At 50.6% G+C, this 19720-nt stretch overlaps 2 protein-coding genes across 11 annotated transcripts in view; one reads left to right on the forward strand and one right to left on the reverse strand.

Annotated features, from left to right (window-relative positions):
* BACH1 (BTB domain and CNC homolog 1) overlaps window positions 1-11975 on the forward strand; it is a 35242-nt gene extending 23267 nt beyond the window's left edge. For 4 of the 10 annotated variants that reach the window (XM_059686280.1, XM_059686285.1, XM_059686284.1 and 1 more), the window contains 3 exons: window positions 2512-3846; window positions 5409-5615; window positions 8024-11975. In XM_059686280.1, the coding sequence (XP_059542263.1) occupies window positions 2512-3846; window positions 5409-5615; window positions 8024-8479 (1998 nt within the window). In that variant the 3' untranslated portion in view covers window positions 8480-11975. The other 6 variants (XR_009451724.1, XR_009451723.1, XM_059686281.1 and 3 more) reach the window with 6 other exon arrangements.
* The window catches only part of LOC132229156 (keratin-associated protein 27-1), a 350231-nt gene that overhangs the window by 107260 nt on the left and 223251 nt on the right, over window positions 1-19720 (reverse strand). The window lies entirely within an intron of this gene.

The raw sequence follows: 19720 nt of genomic DNA on the forward strand, positions 1-19720 counted from the left end.
CCCCAGGGAGAACTTGCCAATCCTGCGCTTCCCGGGGTGGCATGAGAAAGGTATACTGAGCCTGCTGGAAAGGCTGCAGTGGGGTTAAGGATAAGACCCCTACTGTTTGGTGGGACCCAGCTGGCCTCCCTTGAAGTGTCTCTGCCTAGGGGGCATTGGTTGTCACAGTTAAAGCAGCCCCCTTTTGTTTCTGCGTGTTTAGGGGGTAAAAGGAGAGGCTTATGAGCAACAGTAAGCTCCCCAAATGTTTGCACCCGACCCCCATCATCCCAAACCCGCCGGCGCTGTTCCCTTGCTTCTTCATGGGAAGAAGCGCATCCTCCGGAGGGCGCTCTCCCACAGGAGCTGCAGCCCCAGGGACTGGAGGAGGCAGCGGAGGCGCCGATGGTACAGGTGGAGCCTGAAGCCTCTGGTAGCCTTCTCCCATCTGTCTTGATTCCCCTGCCACATTCATCCACTCCCTTTCAGGAGTGGGCTCTAGGCAGTCCCGAATCAGGGACGACAGACTGAAAGCAGAGGCAGGCATTTCCTCTGGACCTTCAGCGATATAATGATCTTTAAGTTGTTTTCCTACCTTCTCCCATGCCTCTGTATTTACCTTTCCTTCCTCCAAAAACCATGGGCAGATTTTACTCACAAAACCCAACAACTCGAAAAGCTGTTCGTACCTCACAGAACAGCCCCGTGCTTGGAGCATAACCTTAAGCATGGATATGTATAAGTTCTTTTCCTGTGATCCTGAATTTCCCATGTTTTACACCTAGTTATATCACTGAACTTTGCTCCGTACCTTCCTTCTTGTTTTCTGCACGTTCTTCACTGGAGTGTCCTTTCACCTGACAACTGCAGTTCCCCCAAACTCAGGCCCCTCGTTGGGCGCCACATGGGCCGAGCCAGCTCAGCCAAGGGTTCGAAAACCTGAATGAGGGCAGCGAAAGGATGAAGAAATGACAGACAAAGAGAATAAGCTGGGTCTAGGTCAGTGATGGCGAACCTATGACACGCGTGTCAGAGGTGACATGCAAACTCATTTTTTTTGGTTGATTTTTCTTTGTTAAATGGCATTTAAATATATAAAATATCAAAAATACAAGTTTTCGTTTTACTATGGTTGCAAATATCAAACAATTTCTATATATGACATGGCACCAGAGTTAAGTTAGGGTTTTTCAAAATGCTGACACGCTGAGTTCAAAAGGTTCGCCATCACTGATCTAGGTGGGTCTTCCTGTGCCTGGCTGAGGCCACAGAGAGGGATCCAGAGGCAAGCTGAGTCTTTATTTTATAGCCAGAGGTAAACAAGGTAGTGGTCACCATAGTTACAGTGTTCTTGTGAGTTTCACTTGTTTTGGCAGCACTTGCTGCACCTCCCACAGCCCATTAGCTACCTAGGAAGGATCTAGGGAGCTCATAAGGTCAAGCCTCATTATGGTAAGAGGACTGTGCCCTCTAAGCCGGGACTTGTTTGTGGCTTTGCCAACAGGTCAGTCCGAGGTTTAACCCGATAGCCGCACCCTACAGACATGTGTCCAGGTCATTTCTTGGGGACAGAGGGCAGGATCCCGTTGCCAGGCCTTGTGCGTTAGCTTTACAAGAAGCCCTGGACTGCTTTGCAGAGTGGCTGTGCGTTCCCATCCTGGCCAGTGTGAGTGCCCTGCTTCTCCATGTCTCCCCGGGGAGAGCTGCTTTCTGTTTCACACCATGTGAAAGCCAGTGCAGTGCGCACAGCTTAGAATGTTTTTAAGGAGATCACGGAAACAGTGTCTTGGCCACTCTTACAGGGACTCAGTGTTGAAGAATCAGTTCTGTATCGTAACCCAGACCGAGGCTTTCCCTGCACTTCACCCGCTCAGTTCCGTCTGCCCTCACGGTGTTGAGGCAGGTTCAGTGCAGATGTGCATGTTTCTGCTTAAAGCTTGTGTAGCCGGGAGCCCGTGGATCTTTGCATGATTTTTAGAATTTCACTTCGTTCACTTTTAAAATTTGAATCTTTAAAAATTTTATTAGAAGTTTTTGGAATGAGATCAAGGTAACAGTTACCATTTATTGTGCATTTGCCCTGGATCAGAACTCCTTGAAGTCCTTTAGCTGTGTTGTTCTCCACCTGTAAACTGCTCCCTCTGTGGCTGACAGCAGCTGGAGTTGTTCACATATGACTGCCTGGTGGGCTGGCGTGGACACGGGGGGTGATGCGTGTGTCAGGCTCCTCCTGCTGTAGTTACCGGTATTTACTGCAGCCCGTTTGGAGACAGTGTGGTGCTGTCTCTCTCTCTTTCCCCGTGTGAGTACATTGTAGTTACGTGTCAGTCAGCGTGGACTCTCTGAGTAGGTGTGTGTGATAGCGTGACCCCCTCAGCTTTGTACTCCCTGGGAATGGTTGTCTTATCCAGTTAAAGAACCTGCTTTATCGTTGTCACAGGTAAGTTACTCATCTCTTGTCCCGTCTGCTCTTGTGTTATCGACTAGACAGCTGTCGAGTAATGCATTTGTTTTCATTTTGTATGTTAACAGGTGACAGTTAAAGGATTTGAGCCTTTACTTCAGTTTGCCTACACGGCTAAGCTGCTTCTGAGTCAGGACAACGTGGATGACGTGTGCAGGTGTGTGGAGTTTCTAGGCGTCCATGACATCGAGGAGTCCTGCTTTCAGTTTCTCAGATTTAAGTCCTTGGACTCGACTGCCAACCAGCAGGAGTGCCCGAGGAAAGCCTGCTTCCCCGCCCACTGCCAGAAAGCAGGCCTCAGGCTCCCACTTCCGGACCAGAGGGATTTAGAAGTTAATGAGGTGGAGGAATTTTTGGAAAATAAAAATGGTCAGACTCCGCAATGTAAACTCCGTGGATGTCAAGGAAATACAAAACCGTCACCTCCCCTACAAGACAGTGCCAGTCAGACATGGGAGTCCATGTGCCTAGACAAGGGGGCTGCTCTGGCTCTGCCATCTCTATGCCCCAAATACAGAAAATTCCAGAAAGCGTTTGGGACGGACAGAGTCCGCGCTGTGGAGTCGGGGTTCAAAGACGCTCACACTTCTGTTCCGCCCAGTGAGACGCCTGAAAGCGAGTGTCCGGGAGGAGCCCAGGACTGCGCAGACTTGCAGGTGGTTTTAAAATGTGAAGAAAGTAACACAGCAGCAGAGCCTGAAGACACCACGGAGGAGCCTGCCTCTCAGTGCCCGTTGGAGCAGACGGGGGCGCCGCTCCTCCACTCCCCCGCGGACCCGCCGGGCCTCTACTCGCTGTCCCTCCTGCACACCTACGACCAGTATGGCGACTTGAACTTGGCTGGTATGCAACCCACAGCAGTGTTAACCGAAAAGCCGTTGTCAGGCCCAGCTGTTGGAGAGGAGAAGACCTTTGCTGGAAGTGAGGATTTACTTTTGAAACCGGACTCCAGCCCTCGGGGAGAGGGCGGCCCCACTCCTGGTGGTCGCAGCAGTGTAGAGCGGGAGGTGGCCGAGCACTTGGCCAAGGGCTTCTGGAGCGACCTCTGCAGCCCAGACGCTCCTGGCCCAGTGCCGCTGTCACCTGCCGGGGCCAACAATGGGGCAGGACAGGGCCACTCACAGAAGCGGTCCGAGTGCCCCTGGCTGGGGATCAGGATTAGCGAGAGCCCGGAGCCGGGCCAGAGGACTTTCGCAACGTTAAGTTCTGTCAACTGCCCTTTTATAAGCACCCTGAGCACCGAAGGCCATGTGAGCAGCTTGGAGATAGGAGCTGACGGTTATGCCTCGGAGCCCCAGCAGGAGCCCTGTCCGTACGCCTGTGTGATCAGCTTGGGGGATGACTCTGAGACGGACACCGAAGGGGACAGTGAGCCCTGCTCAGCCCGAGAGCAGGAATGTGAGGTGAGGGCTCGCGGGGGTGTTCAGTCAGGTTTCGCCACCACTGACGGGGATTCACTATCAGCGCCTGGCGCCCCACCAGGGGGGCGCGCGGGCTCGGGGAGGGGACCGCACCATGAGGTGTGAAACTGTGGGGTCTGCACCAAGCAGGTACTTCTGTCAGCCATGGCCTGGAGGCCCACAGGGCTGTGTAAGTGCTCCCCTCAAACGCCAGGTCCCCCAGGAGGGGAGCAGTGGTGCTGGGTCCCTGCGTGTGACTCCTGAGTGGGTAGCACGGACGGTCCACTCACTGCCATGGGGTCCTGCTCCTGGGCAGCCCCTTGGCAGGACTGCGGTGCCCATTGTAGGGATGCGGCCGGCAGCGCGACCTGCCTTTACTAGTAGTTACTCTCTCATAGCCGTTCTCGTTCTCTTAGTGCCCTTAGTCTTTCAGCATTGACTTCATGATGTCTAATAATTGAGCAAGTGCTACGTTAGTTGGTGTGCGATAGCTGCTGTTTGTAAAACATGCCTGTAATTCCCAGGGCTTCTTAGTTCTTTATTATTTTCTTGGTTCTGTAGTTGTTGGATGACAGGTTTGGGAGAGTGTAAGACAGTGATGGCGAACCTTTTGAGCTCGGCGTGTCAGCATTTTGAAAAACCCTAACTTAACTCGGGTGCCGTGTCACATATAGAAATTTTTTGATATTTGCAACCATAGTAAAACAAAGACTTATATTTTTGATATTTATTTTACATATTTAAATGCCACTTAACAAAGAAAAATCAACCAAAAAAATGAGTCCGTGTGTCACCTCTGACACGCGTGTCGTAGGTTCGCCATCACTGGTGTAAGAGGTTGTTTTTCCTGGGCTTGGGAGGAGGTGATCAGTGATTTAACTTAAGAAGTAAGATGTATGCATGAGTTGTATCTGTAGATTTTTGTATGCTATTTATAAACTCAGCGTTTGGAACTATGAAAAGAACATTAAAAATAAAACATTTAGGAAGTTTAAAAATATTTCATATATGTAACAAACTAAATAGGTTGCCAGAAAATTGACCAATATTTTATTTGCATTTTTAGTCATTAATATAATTAAGCTGTTCTACAATTTTGTTATTAGATTCCCCCCCCCCAAATTTATGTATCTTGAAAATGAATTTACAACATTTTCCTAATTATTTCTACACTAGAGGCCTGGTGCACGAAATTCATGCACTAGTGGGGGAGGGTGTCCCTCAGCCCATCCTGAACCCTCTCCAATCTGGGACCCCTCGGGGGATGTCCGACTGCCCGTTTAGGCCCGATCCCACCGGCAGTTGGACATCCCTCTCACAATCCAGAACTGCTGGCTCCCAACCGCTCACCTGCCTGCTTGCCCCTAACCGCTTCTGCCTGCCAGCCTGATCACCCCCTAACCACTCTCCTGCCAGCCTGATCGACGCCTAACTGTTCTCCTGCCGGCCCGATTGCCCCCAACTGCCCTCCCCTGCCGGAAAGTGAGATGTGTGCCTTTGTCTCCCAGGGTTGAGTGTGATAGCAAAACACAGCAGTGGTGACTGATGTTTGTCTCACGTCCTAGGTAAAACTGCCATTTAACGCACAGCGGATCATTTCCCTCTCTCGGAATGACTTCCAGTCCTTGCTGAGGATGCACAAGCTGACTCCAGAACAGCTGGACTGTATCCACGACATCCGGAGGAGGAGCAAGAACAGGATCGCCGCCCAGCGCTGCCGCAAGAGGAAGCTCGACTGCATACAGAACCTGGAGTCGGAAATCGAGAAGCTGGTAAGGATGCCAGAGCGTTAAACTCCACCACACCCACCCATTCTTTTTACTGTGGAGGAGACAGCTATTTTAATTCCTAAGTCAGATTATAATGTCCAATTATACATTGACTTTAAAATTTACCACATACCATTTAAGAAAGTAAATTATATGACATTTAGGAAGTAAAAAAGGATGTTTATAGACTACTTTACATATATACGTATTCTACATGTTATAGCATAATATGTTATAAATTGAGAACTATTTCTGGGTGCCTTTTTAACGATTTACAAATTAAGGATAGTTTTACCACCTACCTAATTCTTAGGTGGAATCAAGATGCAAGACATTGTGAGGCACTTCAGTGTTTTGTGCCATGAATCTGTAACGCTTAATGGTTCAGTTGTTAGTTAAAATACACTGTAGACTTGAATAACTTGTTTTGGTTGATACCAAAACAAACCCACTTGGATCTTTTATCTAAGGGAAAAAGTCAGATGCTGATAGGAAAGGAACATTCCGAGATCTAAGGAGACCCTGCGTGTGAGGAATGCCTGCTTTGTTGAAACTTATTTTCTGTTCCAGCATCAAAACACAGATTAACTGAAAAACGATTAACTTGCAGCCAGCCAGGTGTCTCTGTCCCCTAGTGGCGGCTGGAAGGAACATTGTCTGAGCAGCAGAAGCTGGGACTGGTACAGACAGCAGGGAACAGGGCCCACATGGAGGGAAGACCTTTCTTCTGTGCTTAGTTTTGGGTGTTTGTTAATTACTGATGAGAGCTTAAAATTGTGATTGTAGCAAATCTTCAAGTATGAACATTCTAGCTATGAATAGCAATTAAATAATTTAGAAAGAAAACCAAGCTTTTATATACCTTCCAAAAAATGGAAAACAAAAATTTATATATTTTGTGTATACTATAATTGTGCAAAAAGAGGAAGACATATAACTATTTAAAAAGACGAGGCACAACTGTAAAAGGTTAAACAGAAACCAGATGTTTTACAAGTGAAGGCACGAGAGAGATGAAAACCTCTGTGATTTTGCTGACTGATTAAAGTGGTTGGGAACACAGAAAAGTTACAGATTTGGGCCCTGGCCAGTTTTTCTCAGTGGTTAAAGCACTGGCTTGGGTCTGTGGGTTCGATTCCCAGTCAGGGGCATGTACCTCTGTTGTTTGGTACTTTATTTTTTTCAAAATATTAGCTGCTATGAAATACTTAAATACTAATTACCATAGTTAGATTTACAGTTTTTTAGAAAAACTTTTATATAAAACCGTAATCGTACTTCTGTATAAAGCAAATTTCCTTTTACCCTTATAGCTATTTTTGTTCCAGAAAAGAATCTATGTAGAGGGTTATCACTGATATCACCCATCTAACCGTTAACCACAGCGTCAGCGCTATAGAACCTACCCGTGAGCAGAAAACCAAGAGCCCTGTCTCATCCCACAGGGAGCCTTTGGCCTCCTGCCAGCTTTTACGTCCTCCCTCTGGTCACCTGGCTCCTGCTGGGCCAGAGCAGGTGCAGGGGCAGCAGGTGGGGTGGATGGGCTGCAAGAGCCAGCAAACCTGCGAACGTTGTGAAGACTTGCCTGGAGAAATAACAGTTCTAAATAATAATAATACTATGACTGACAAAACAGACCCCCCCCCTCCCCCCACACACCCCAGTTCTTCACACTCTTGTAGCTCACGCATTAGATTTCTAACTGTGGGCATTTTAGACGCTGAGCCCCACCTATAATGTGGGTTTAACGTTACTTAAATCAGCAGTCGTGGGAATCACACAGCTGAGAGTGCGAATTCGAAGACATTTTGCACAATATTTGGCACAAAGTAAGTGCTCAACAAATGCTAGTTGCCGTTCGAACCTGGTGGTGATTTGAGTCGCAGGAGTTCGGATGAGTGTGCTTGTGCCTCTTTGGACTCTGCTGTCCAAGATGTTAAGTCCACACTTGCTGTTCCGCGGTCCACACGTCCAGAAAGCTCTGAGAACCGTACAGGAGACAGTACCGAGTGTCACCGCTACTTTGGCCAGAAACTGATGCAAATGACATCAGGCGACGTAGAATCTATTTTTCTCTACTTTGCGCATTGTTTGATATTTCACTGTGTTTTATTTAGAAGTGTAGAGATGTTTGACAGTGGGTGGCTGCCCCAGACCCCGCCAGAGGGAAGATGTGCGTCCACATTATCTTCCTAAATCTGAAAAATCCTGAATCCCAAGATACGTCAGGCCTAGGAGTTTTGGATGAGGGATTATGGACCTGAGGTATTGAATACATTTTTCAATTGAATTGAAAGGAAAAATTCCATGTGACCTTGTTTAATGAAAAGATACTGCAGACACCAACGTCTGATCGCCTTAGCAATGGTTGCTAATGCCCCCGAGTCATTGCGTTCTCTCTGTGCCCACAGCAGAGTGAGAAGGAGAGCTTGCTGAGGGAGAGAGACCACATCCTGTCGACGCTGGGTGAGACCAAGCAGAACCTGACCGGACTTTGCCAGCAAGTCTGTAAAGAGGCGGCTCTGAGCCAGGAACAGATTCAGATACTCGCCAAGTACTCGGCCTCAGACTGCCCGCTTTCGTTTTTAATTTCTGAAAAGGACAAAAGTACTTCTGATGGTGCTCTTGTGTTCCCACCAATTCTGAGTTTACCGGAGGGGCCTCCTGCCACGCCACCTGCTGGGGGCCAAAGCCCCTGCTTCCCCGGCGGGAAGGGCAGTGGGTCGGGCTGCGTGCTGGCTCAGGAGTCTGGGCCGAGCCCCAGGGTGGCCCCGGAGTGCGCGGGGCCCTCGGAGCAGAGCCGGCAGAGCGCAGGCATCTCCGACTTCTGCCAGCAGATGACCGACAAATGCACTACTGACGAGTGAGCCTCATTCCTCCTTCCAGCCCCCGAGCCTCCTGCTGAAGCTCTGGCGTGTGTCTTGAGCCTCATCCAGCCATTGGTCTGCTGACAGGGCTGTTTCCCCTCCGTGGCCGAGGGGGCTTCTCTGAGGCCCCTGATGCCTCGACTCCACAGAGATGCAGAGATGGCGGCTTTCGACGGAGAAGTTCCATCGAACACGTAGTGAGGCTTTTATTCTGTTTCAAAGAATAATAACTGTTAGTAGCAACTCTCCCCCTCATTCAAAATGTCAGAATGTGGACTAGCCTATCCAGCAGCCGTGTAACTGCAGGCGCCTACAGGGTTCCCCAAGGAAGGGCCCGGGGAGTCAGCAGCCTGCCCTGCCTGCGTGTGCTGAGAGAGCCTGGCCCCAAGAGCTGATGGGGCTGCGCACAGTGGGGCAGCTGCTTGGGATGCCAGAAGCCTGGAGCTTGGCTCCTCAGCTCCTGCTAAAACCAGAGGTGGGTGGCCTACCACTGTGACCTAAGCGCCCATGGGCCTTGAGGAGCCGGGGCAGGCGGGTGGCCCAAGCAGAGGCTCTGGCCCTGTCGTGTGGCTCTTAGGGGCTGTGGCCATGGCAGTGGGTAAGAGCCACGGCTTCTCTCCTCAGTCTACCCAGCTGGTCCTTGAGGTCTCTGCCTCCTGACGTTCTGCCCCTTTGCGGGGGGAAACGGGAGTTGGATTCAGGCAGTGTGGCCTTCAGCTCCGTGGACCCCAAGGGCTCGCCACAGCGCAGTGCCCTGCAGAGCCCGACGTCTGGGGAGAGGGCCACCTGCAGGACTGGGAGCGGCAGGCACTTTCATATGGTTTTGAAACCCTTTGGTTTACTTGTAAAAAGTATTCTTGTAGATTTAAAAGATGCCTCCAGAACAACCGTATAGGTTTGTGAAACGGGATGAAACTCGATCTTGTTTCATGTGAATTTGAATTTGGAAACTAGAGTGAATGTTGCTGTTCCTGAATCTGGTGTCTCGGGGCCCACGGTCCTGGTCCTCTGAGTCGTCCTTTGTGTCTGCCCGTCCTGTTCAGTGCAGCGTTCACCTCTGAGTGCTCCCGCAGCACTGCCTGCTGTTACAGACTTGTTTGACGAGGAACGCTAGACTCTTGGCCTCCTACCATTACAAAAGCGTGTTCTCAGGCACAGACATGTGCAGAGCCCGTTGTAAAGGGTACGAAGGGGTGGTTGAGGGTGTTTGGTTTAGACAGTACCTCACTGAGTCAGACACCCAAGGCTCCATCCAGGGTGTCCTGAACCACGAGAAGGGCCCATGGGTGCCACTCCCGTGGGGACAGCTCTCGTCCGGGACAGTGAGCCTGAAGCAGGGCAGCTTTGGCTGAGGGCACAGGGACCACTGAGGACTTCAGACTCCTGGCCAGGTGCGACCCTTTCTGATGGGCAGTGGCTGCAGGAGGCATTCCCAGTCTATGTCTGTTACTGGCTTAGTGATTGTAAGAGAAAACTAGTTGGGCTTGCTTCTTGTCTAGAGCAGTGGTTCTCAACCTTCCTGATGCCGCGACCCTTTAATACAGTTCCTCATGTTGTGGTGACCCCCAATTTCATTGTGACAAATTGAACATAATTAGAGCATAGTGATGAATCACAAAAACAGTATGTAATTATATATGTGTTTTCCGATGGTCTTAGGCGACCCCTGTGAAAGGGTCGTTCGACCCCCAAAGGGTTCGCGACCCACAGGTTGAGAACCGCTGGTCTAGAGGCTTTCATGAATACACTCAAGAATGTGTCAGGGAGAATGAAATTAGTTCTGCGCTAATGCATCCCAGCCCATAAAGTGTGTGGGCACAGACATCCCGTGTAGCTGTCTGATACTTATAACTTTAACTTCAAAATACGAAATAATATAAAAATGCTTCTGGTTTACAAATGTAAAATCTAATACAAGCCAATGGAATCCTTGATTTCCTACCTCAGCGGACACTCAGCTGTCTGTCATATAAGTGTGCGTGCGTGTGCGTGCGTGCGTGTGCGTGTGCGTGTGTGTGTGTGTGTGTGTGTGTGCAGGTGTCACATGATCTGCTTAGTTGCCCCGTAAATAACTGCTTTAAAAGCTTCCTTTCTCCTTTAATGATAAAACCCAGTTGTCTCCAGAGTATGTATATGATTTTTAAGGCACTTGGTTTAAATTGATCTCTACATAGAAACCGCTTAGCATTAAGGGTTTATGTTAATGATACTCCGATTATTGGCCAACGGTAAAGCATAGCATTGTTTTACTAGCCAGCATGGAATACACAGGAACTACACTACCTCATACCTCCATGATTTTCAAGTTGTAACAGAGGGACAGGAAGATAAAAAAGATTTTATCTTTGTCTTTTGGCTGTAATTTTCTACATATTGCATAGGGTTACACACTTATGCGTATTTCAAAGTTAACTTCTAAAGAGGTTTTTTCCTAAAAGTGTGTTTAAGTTGATTTTCCTGAGGGTGCGGAAGACAGATGGCTGGGTTGTGTGCGCACGTGTGCGGCGTTTTCTTCCCGCAGAAGTCAGTGTCTGCTGCATAGTCACACGGTCCCGGTCCCCAGGTCTATGAATCGGCTTTCTCAATGCTTGATGGTTTTTAAGAAGCTGTTGTCTAACTCAGCAAAATAACATTTACCTTAAATTTGTTATTTCAGCTCACCTATAGCAAATGATTTGTTAAATTGTTATGCTCAAAGCAAATATGGATATAAATCTTGGTCCTCCATTTGTAACTTTTATGACATAATTTACTGCAGCTTAATGTTTTGCCAGTTTTGAATAAGGAAATATATATATATATTTTAAATATATTTTTATTAATTTCAGAGAGAGAGGGAGAGGTAGAAACATCAATGATGAGAGAATCATTGATTGGCTGCCTCCTGTACACCTCCTACTGGGGATTGAGCCCTCAAAACTGGGCATGTGCCCTGAACAGGAATCAAACCGTGACCTCCTGGTTCATAGATTGATGTTCAACCACTGAGCCACGCTGGCTGGGCGGGAATTAAATATTTCTGATGTGGTAGACGATACAGGTTGCATGTGGACACTCAGCCCCATTCACAGCTTGGAAAAAAAATCAGACAAATGGCAATGTTATAATGAATTCTCAGGTGAACTTGTTTTGTATAAAACATCTGTTTTGAATTTGTAAGTATTTTAAAGGTTTACTAAGGCATGTAATAAACTATTCTTTGAAGCCTGTTGGGTAAATGAAAATTTAAAGCCATAATGGCATACTAATTGTAAATAAACATCTATTGATTTTTTTGTATCTTCCTTAATATAATTTTCTAACAATGCAATAAAACCACTAAATTTATATATTCATAGCCAATTAAGGTCATGTTTCATTAAAACAAAACTTTCATAGTATTTAATTTATATTTCCTCCCTAATGTGCTTATCCAAATGTAGCAAAACGATAGATGTTAGTTGTTGGCAATAAATTGACAGTTAAATAAAATTCCCTAAAATTGCTTCTAATGGAATAGAGTTGTGTATTCCATTTCCATTTCCCACGCCTGAGGAGACTTTACTCATAATCTCAGTCTTCGGTCAGGCAGTACTTGTCTGAGGGAGGACTTAATATCTGATGATGGTGCTGAAAACTGTGCCCAGACATGGGGTTGAGGGAGCACAGTGTCTGCCGTGCCCGACGGACTCGGGTGGAGATGTGGGCTTTTGGAGGGGACGCTGTCTCTAGTCCCCGGGTTTTACAGACTCACCCGCTCAGGCACCGCTCCCAGGTGACAGGCCCTGTACCAGGCTGGCCACCCGGAGCCTGCACCCCCGTGTGTGCCTCTCCCGGAAACGTGACTCACCAGGGGGACCTGACACCCTAGTGTTCGGCAATTTCCCAGTAGCAGGGGCAGGATATAGGACAGGGCACCAGAAGTGTCTGTGAGGCGCAAGGTGACCAGACACCCTCACCAGGCCCGCCCGGGGCAGGCTGCTGGGAGGTGGAGGAGAGAAATGGGGTGTCACAGGCGGGGGATCTCGGTGTGGGCCACGTGCCAGGAGAGGGGGCACCAGTCAGCCTGGCATGCGTTGGCACCGAGGCAGCGTCACAGTGGGAGAGGCCAAGGGCCTGGCAGCCCCAGGACGCCACCGTGTGGTCACCATGGTTACCACAGGTCCAGGCATCTGACGGCCCCTGTGAACACTGACCCTGTCACGGGAGGCCTGAGGCCAGGTGCAGGGGCTTTGAGGAGGAGTGTGAGGGGTGGATGTCGCACTCTCTGAGGGGCCAGGAAGTAGCACCGCGCCCTCTGCCCCCGCACCCCAACATGAGTTTTGGGCCATTTGAGAAAGAAGGTGGGCGTGGCATCCACCTTGCCGATGGAGGCCCGAGAGGCCCGTGGGAGGGCGTGGCTGCGCAGGTGAGCCCAGTGGGTTTGCTGAACGTGGGCGAACCCCAGCCAGTCGCCCAGCTTACCTGGGACAGCGCCCCGGAGGGCAGGTCCCAGCACTTGGGTTCGGCCGGCCACCTGCTTCAACGGACCGACTAGAACCTAGGGCCTCCCTGGGCAGTGGGAGGAGAGGGCCGTGGGGACAAGGGGTGCGGGGCATGGGGGCGGGGGCAGGGGTTTAGGAAAGACCTGGAAGCCGGATGAGGGAGGGGTGTCCCCTTCATGCGCCTCCCCTGGCTTTTCCGGAAACACTGGGTCCTCATCCCCAGCGGCCTCGGCCAGGCCTGTCCCCGTGGCTGTGGCAGCGCCGGGCACGGCCCTGCTGTTCCGGACAGGCCTGCCCATGAGGGGGGCCCTCCATCCTGAGGGGTAACCCCAGAAACTCCAGACGTGCCAAGATGCCCATCGCAGCAGCGTCCAGTGCAGTGGACAAGCCCTCCGAGAGGGACAAGGTGACTCCTGTCCTGACCCTGCGCCGGGGTCCCCGAGGGCGGCCGGCGCGCTGCGTGGCTCTCGTGACCTTGTTCGCTGACTTCACAGCCGCCCCGCGGTGGGCCCTGCGCTCCCTCCTCCCTGCGCTTTAGCGGGTGCGCCCACCCGACAGACGCGGAAACTGCTGACAGCGCCCGCTGCGTCCGGGGCGACCATCACCTGCGCGTGAAAGTCTCTAAACAGCCCGCCAAGGTGTCGCCAAAGCCGACCAGGTCTTGTGTGCGCCATTCGCCTTCACCGGTGCACGCGGATCCGGGACTGCGGCCACCGCAACCGAAAACGGTCCGACGTGGTTTTAAGAAACAAAAGCTACAGGCGTGTCAGCCAGGAACCTAAAGGCAGGAAGTTATCTCACCAAGAACCGAAATCCAGGCCTCGGGACCGGCTCCCGCTCCCCCTGCGTCTCCGCCCTTCTCCACGCACTGGGCCTTGCCGCTGTGACGTCGTGATCGCCGCCGCTGTGACGTCATCGCCATTGTGGCGTCACGGGGCCTGGTTTGCTGGTAAGCAGTCAGGGTCTCACAGGACGTTAACCTGGGGAAGGTCCGTCGCCGTGCACGTTGGAACGTATTTTGTCTTATTTTCTTCTGTTCCTGGAACTTCTCACAGTCCTGGCCTTGTCAGAACTCTCTGCGCGTGACTTTCCTTTCCACCATAGATGGCAGCGCAGCCCCGCCTGCGCCCGGCCCGGCTGCGTGGGTCAGGCTGTGGCCGGAGCAGCCAGACCAGCGCCGTGGCGGGTTCCTGTCCGCGGGCAGGACGCTCTCTGGTGCCTTTGGGGACGAGGCCAGTGTTTCCAACCCACGTGTCTCACAGCAGATCCACCGCGTGGGCGTGACCCGCTGCGGGCCACCCTCCTGTGCAGCGCCCTCTCCCGGGAGCCCCCGCTCAGGCTGCGGGAGCAGCTTGGGGAGGCTGCCCCCTGTGCACGGCCAGGCCACCCGGAGCAGGCGAGGTCCCCCATCCCGGCTCTGCGGTCCCTGTGCGCCCCGAGGGCTCCAGGTGGGCCAGGCAGTCTCTGTGCAGCCGGAAGGGCAGGGCAGGGCAGGGACCCAGTGCCGGGGTCCAACCCCAGCAGGTCCAGGGGTTCCCAAAGGCGTAGACGGAGTCGGCGAAGAAGGAATGACACGGAGACAGGGTTCAGTTGATCAGCAGCCTAGCCAGTATCTCTAGCCCGGATCTCCAGCCAAGTTCTGGTCTGGATCTCCAGAGAGGTTCTGCTTCGGATCTCCAGCGAGGTTCTGTAGCCATGTTCCCTCGCTAGGTTCTCCAGCCAGGTTCAGGTTCTCTTGCCAATTTCTGTAGTCAGGTTCAGTCCAAGATCCCTTGCCATGTTCTCCCGCTAGGCTCTGTCTCTAGGCTCCGAGGCCAGTCCCTCTCCAGGATCCTCCGGCATGCTCTCTCCAGCGAAGTTCTTCTGTTTCTAGAGAACGTTCTGTGTAGGTTCTGTGCCTAGGCTCTGTCTCTCTTGGTCCTGTCTTCCAAGCCCTGTGTCCTTAGTTCTGTGTTCTGAGTTCTGAGTGTTTCTGTCTTGTTACAACTGTATTTATACCAGTTGATTCAATCCTATCAATCTCTATTACAAAGGTTAGGGCGTTTCTTATCTCCATTCCAGGGAGAAAAGATTATGTAGTTTAAGCATGATTGTTTGTAGTTAAAGGGATTAATTACCCGCCTGGCACTTAGTTGAGGGGTTTTATTCCCTCCCTAACTTCAGGGGAAAAATCCCTACCTGGGGATTCAACCTTTCTTGGAGAGGTGACCTTGGTTAAAACACAGCACCAAGAGGGTGAGCAAACATATTAAGAACCGTATGCCATATATGCCAGGTCCCTTGAAACAGCAAGGATGGACCGGCTCCCGGCAACCCAGGTGTGTGTTTGATGAGAAAGTGAGTCCCAGTTACCTGTGCGGGGCCACCGACCTGCGCTCAGCCCGGCCTGTCTCCTCCCGCTTCTCCAGGATAATCCTTCTCTGTAACCAGGACCAGGGAGAGTGAGGAGCGGCAGGAGGCAGGTCAGAGCCTCGCATCCTCTTCTGTCTCAGACACGAGATGAAGGATCCTCTGAGTTTTGATGGAGGGTGCCAGGCACCAGATTAAACATCAGTGAGCCTAAGGAGAAAGGGTTAACCCCATCTCGGAATTCATCCAGCACCACCACCCTCTCATGCTCAGGCTTTACCACAGGGACTAGAACCAATTGCCTGAGGCTGCGGGTCCCGGCTCCCTGCTCCAGTCACCGCCCCTGGTCACCTCCTCCAGGTCACAGGCCGTCCTCTCTCCTGCTCAGCCTCCTCCTCCTCCTCCAGATCACAGACCCGTCACCTCTCCCGGTCACTCCTCCTCTGGTCACAGGCGATTCTCTGGTCAGTCCAGCCCTGCCTCTTGGACTTTCTTCCAGGCCACTCCCCACCTCCCTGGGCCAGAAAGTGGCAACTCCACAGGGTGAACCCCTTCGGAGGGAAGAGGGTGTGAACGAGGGGGAGGAGCTCTGTGCTAGGACATCAAGGAGGGAGAACACCTTCGGACACAGGCCCCTCAGAAAGACCAGAGCAAGGTGAGTTTCCCGGGGGTGTTTCAGCGCGTGGTGAATGAGGCCAACAACGGTTAAAGGAAGTCTATTCAATACACGGTTTGGAACACTTAGTCATCTGTTTACAACAAATGATACCTTGGATTTTATCTCATTTCATGCACCAGAAATAAATTCTACAAAGCTAAAGGAATTCATGCAAAATTCATAGAATTGAAAGAGTGTAGAAGAAACTAGGACCTCTCTAGGTGAAGGAAGACTTACTAAACTTAAAAATATCAGTAAAACTATCAGGGCGAAGATGGATTTTATACTACAAGATAAAACCTGATGTCTATAAAAGTCAGAAATAAGAAGCAAGTACTGTGGGGATATTTTGAATCAGCTATGAATCCTGTTCATTTTCCTTATTGTAAAATACCACAAACAATAATAGAAACCTCAAAACCACAGCAGCTAAATATGCAAAAACCATTATCAGAAAGTCACAAAAGACGGCACCGATTGCTAAAGGAGCACATCGGAAGCATTTTCGACACTCGTGACCAGACTCTCAAATGCAGAGACTAAAAGGCCATTTCTTCCCAGCAGATCGAGACCCGTAAGTTGTTCTCAATGAGAATGCTCGCTGTCAGGCAGGCGAGGTCGAGGCAGGGGCATGCCCACACCTGGTAAGGCAGGTGCAATCTGCTGCAAAGGTTTTGGGGGAAAATTGGTAACATAGAACTTCAAATATTTCTGCCCTTTGAACTAATAATTTCATTTCTGGGAATTTGAGGAACCAATCCAACTAATGGAAACGCTTTCTGTGTAGCGGTACTCCTCGTGTGTGTAAGGGTTAAGCCTGAAGCCCATGTTACCATACCACATAGTAAATAGTTCACTCAGGCCAGGTCTCCCCAGTCAATGGGATTTTATGTCATTGCTTTAAGATGCTTTTAATTTTTTAAATATATATTTCTATTGGTTTCAGAGAGGAAGGGAGAGGGAGAGAGAGATAGAAATATCAATGAGAGAATCATTGGTCGGCTGCCTCTTGCACACCCCCTAGTGGGGATTGAGCCTGCAACCCGGGCATGTGCCCTTGACCGGTATCTAACCAAGGACCCTTCAGTCCACAGGATGACATTCTATCCACTGAGCCAAAGCAGCTAGGGTGCTTTAAGATGTTTTTTTTTAAACAATTTATAATAAGAGAAATGTCATGCCACAGTAAAGAAAGCAAGGTACATACGGTATGTATACAATGTAAAGAAAGCAACGTATACAGGGTGTCTCCCCCAGAATGTACACACACAGTTACAGCTGATAGCTGATGTTTCTTTCTTTTCAGATTTAACTCATTGGAATTAATAATTATTCAAAGTGTATATACATTTTTTTGGGATACCCTATATCTTCTATAATAATAAAAGCTTAATATGCTAATTAGACCAGACGTCCTTCTGGACGACTTTCCAGATGAAGCCGGGCTGTGAGGGAAGCCCGGGTCCCGGGTGCCAGAGGGAAGCCGGAGCTGGCCGCTGGGAGAAGGAAGCCTACTTTTTCTATGAATTTTCTGCACCGGTGGGGTCCCTTGGCCTGGCCTGTGCCCTCTCGCAATCTGGGATCCCTTGGGGGATGTCGGAGAGCCGGTTTCAGCCTGATCCCTGCAGGCCTGATATAGGAGGGAGCCCAATCCTGTGTGTTGAGCATCTTTCCCTTGGTGGTCAGTGCATGTCATAGCGACCGGTCGACCGGTCATTCGGTTGTTCGGTCACATAGGCCTTTATATATATAGACTAGAGGCCTGGTGCATGAAATTTGTGCACTGGGCTGGAGGGTTCCTCAGCCTGGCCTGTGCCCTCTCGCAGTCTGGGACCCCTTGCTCCTTACTGCCAGGCTCACTGCTCCCTAGCACTGCTGCGAAGGCAGGAGAGGCTCCCACCACCGCCGCTGCACTTGCCAGCCATGAGCCCGGCTTCTGGCTAAGCAGCTCCTCCTGTGAGAGTGCACTGACCACCAGGGGGAAGCTCCTGAATTGAGCATCTGCCCCCCTGGGGGTCAGTGCGCATCATAGTGACCGGTCGTTCAGGTCGTTCTGTTGTAACAGTTGCTTAGGCGCTTATATATACTAGAGGCCTGGTGCACGAATTCATGTACCAGTGGGGGCCCTCAGCCTGGCCTGCGGGATCGGGCCAAAACCAGCTCTCTGACATCTCCCAAGGGGTCCCAGATTGCAAGAGGGCACAGGCCAGGCTGAGGGACCCCACTGATTGCATGATTGGGGCTGGGGAGGGATGTGGGAGGTTGGCCAGCCGGAGAAGGTACCACGGGAGGGCTCTAGGGCATGTCCGGCCCATCTTGCTCAGTCCCGATTGGCTGGGACCCAGCAGCAAGCTAACCTACCAGTTGGAGCATCTGTCCCCTGGTGGTCAGTGCACATCATAGCGACTGGTCGACCGGTTGACTGTCTGCCCCCTGGTGGTCAGTGCACATCATAGTGAGCAGTTGAGTAGCCTTAGCATATCATTAACATATTACGCTTTGATTGGTTGAATGGACGACTGGACACTTAGCATATTAGGCTTTTATTATATAGGACTAGAGGCCCAGTGCACAAAAATTTGTGCACTGGCAGGGGGGTTGTCCCTCAGCCTGACCTATGCCCTCTCACAGTCTGGGACCCTCAGGAGATAACCACCTGCTGGCTTAGGCCCGCTCCCCGGGTGGTGCGCTGGGTCGCAGATGGCAGGCCCGGATGGCGGCTGGTGGTGGGGCGGGTGACGGATCACACTGCCGCCCGCCTTGCCGCCCCTGGTCGCACACGGCAGGCCTGGATGGCAGCTGGGCAGGTGGCGGATTGCGCTGTCCCGCCCCGCCTGCAGTATGCAAATTTAATGGCCATCTTTGTTGGGTTAATTTGCATACTCTTCTGATTGGCTGATGGGTGTAGCAAAGGTATGGTCAATTAGCATCTTTGTCTTTTATTAGTGTAGATAACTATATATTTATGAAGTTCCATATACACAATAAACACTATTCTATAAAACCAAAAAGTAAAAAAGGATAAAACAGACCCCTCCCCCCCATTCTCATTAGATAAATACAAAAAGAAAATCAATTCACCAAATGTTAATACGGCTTTGTATTGTGGGAGTAAGGTAATTTTTTTCACTTTTTTCTGTTATTTTTTATAATGAGCATAGATTACTTTTCGAATGGTCAAAATGAGAAAGTTTTAAAGGTAGGACACCCACACCAAATGCTTTCCCAGAACTGATTTACATAACGTGATTTTACTCAGCAGAAACCCATTAGTGCCCAAGTTCACATTCTCACTTCAGGCAGCGACTGAGAAGAATATAACCCTGTTCCCTTCACTCTGCAGCCTCAGCTGAAAGGTGGGGTAAGTGCTAGCATTTCCTTTTTAATAAGAACAGCCTCAGCCTCTCTCCAGCACTGAAATGTCACCAGGAAAGGGTGGTCCTTAACTAAAAGCTGAGACTCGAGACCAGTACATTCAGATTCATGACTGAAATGAAAAGGCCTTTAAATTGCAAAAGGCCCGGACAATGAAGTGAGTCACTTTGAGGGTGGTTATTTTTGAAGATGAGATTTCCCCCCAGAAATGTTTGAAAGCATGAACTTGGCAGCTGGAGAGCATCCCACAGGTTTGGGGGAAATGGGGCTGTAATGGGATGAAGACACCAGAGGCAGGACGCAGAGGAGCGCGCGAGGGCCCCCGGCAAGGCCGGCCAACTCGGGGTGTGCGCTGCGTCGGTGAACGTCGGTGAGGCCCTGTGAGCAGAGAGGAAG

This window comes from Myotis daubentonii, chromosome 3 (genome assembly GCF_963259705.1).
Source record: "Myotis daubentonii chromosome 3, mMyoDau2.1, whole genome shotgun sequence".
Taxonomy (NCBI): Eukaryota; Metazoa; Chordata; class Mammalia; order Chiroptera; family Vespertilionidae; genus Myotis; species Myotis daubentonii.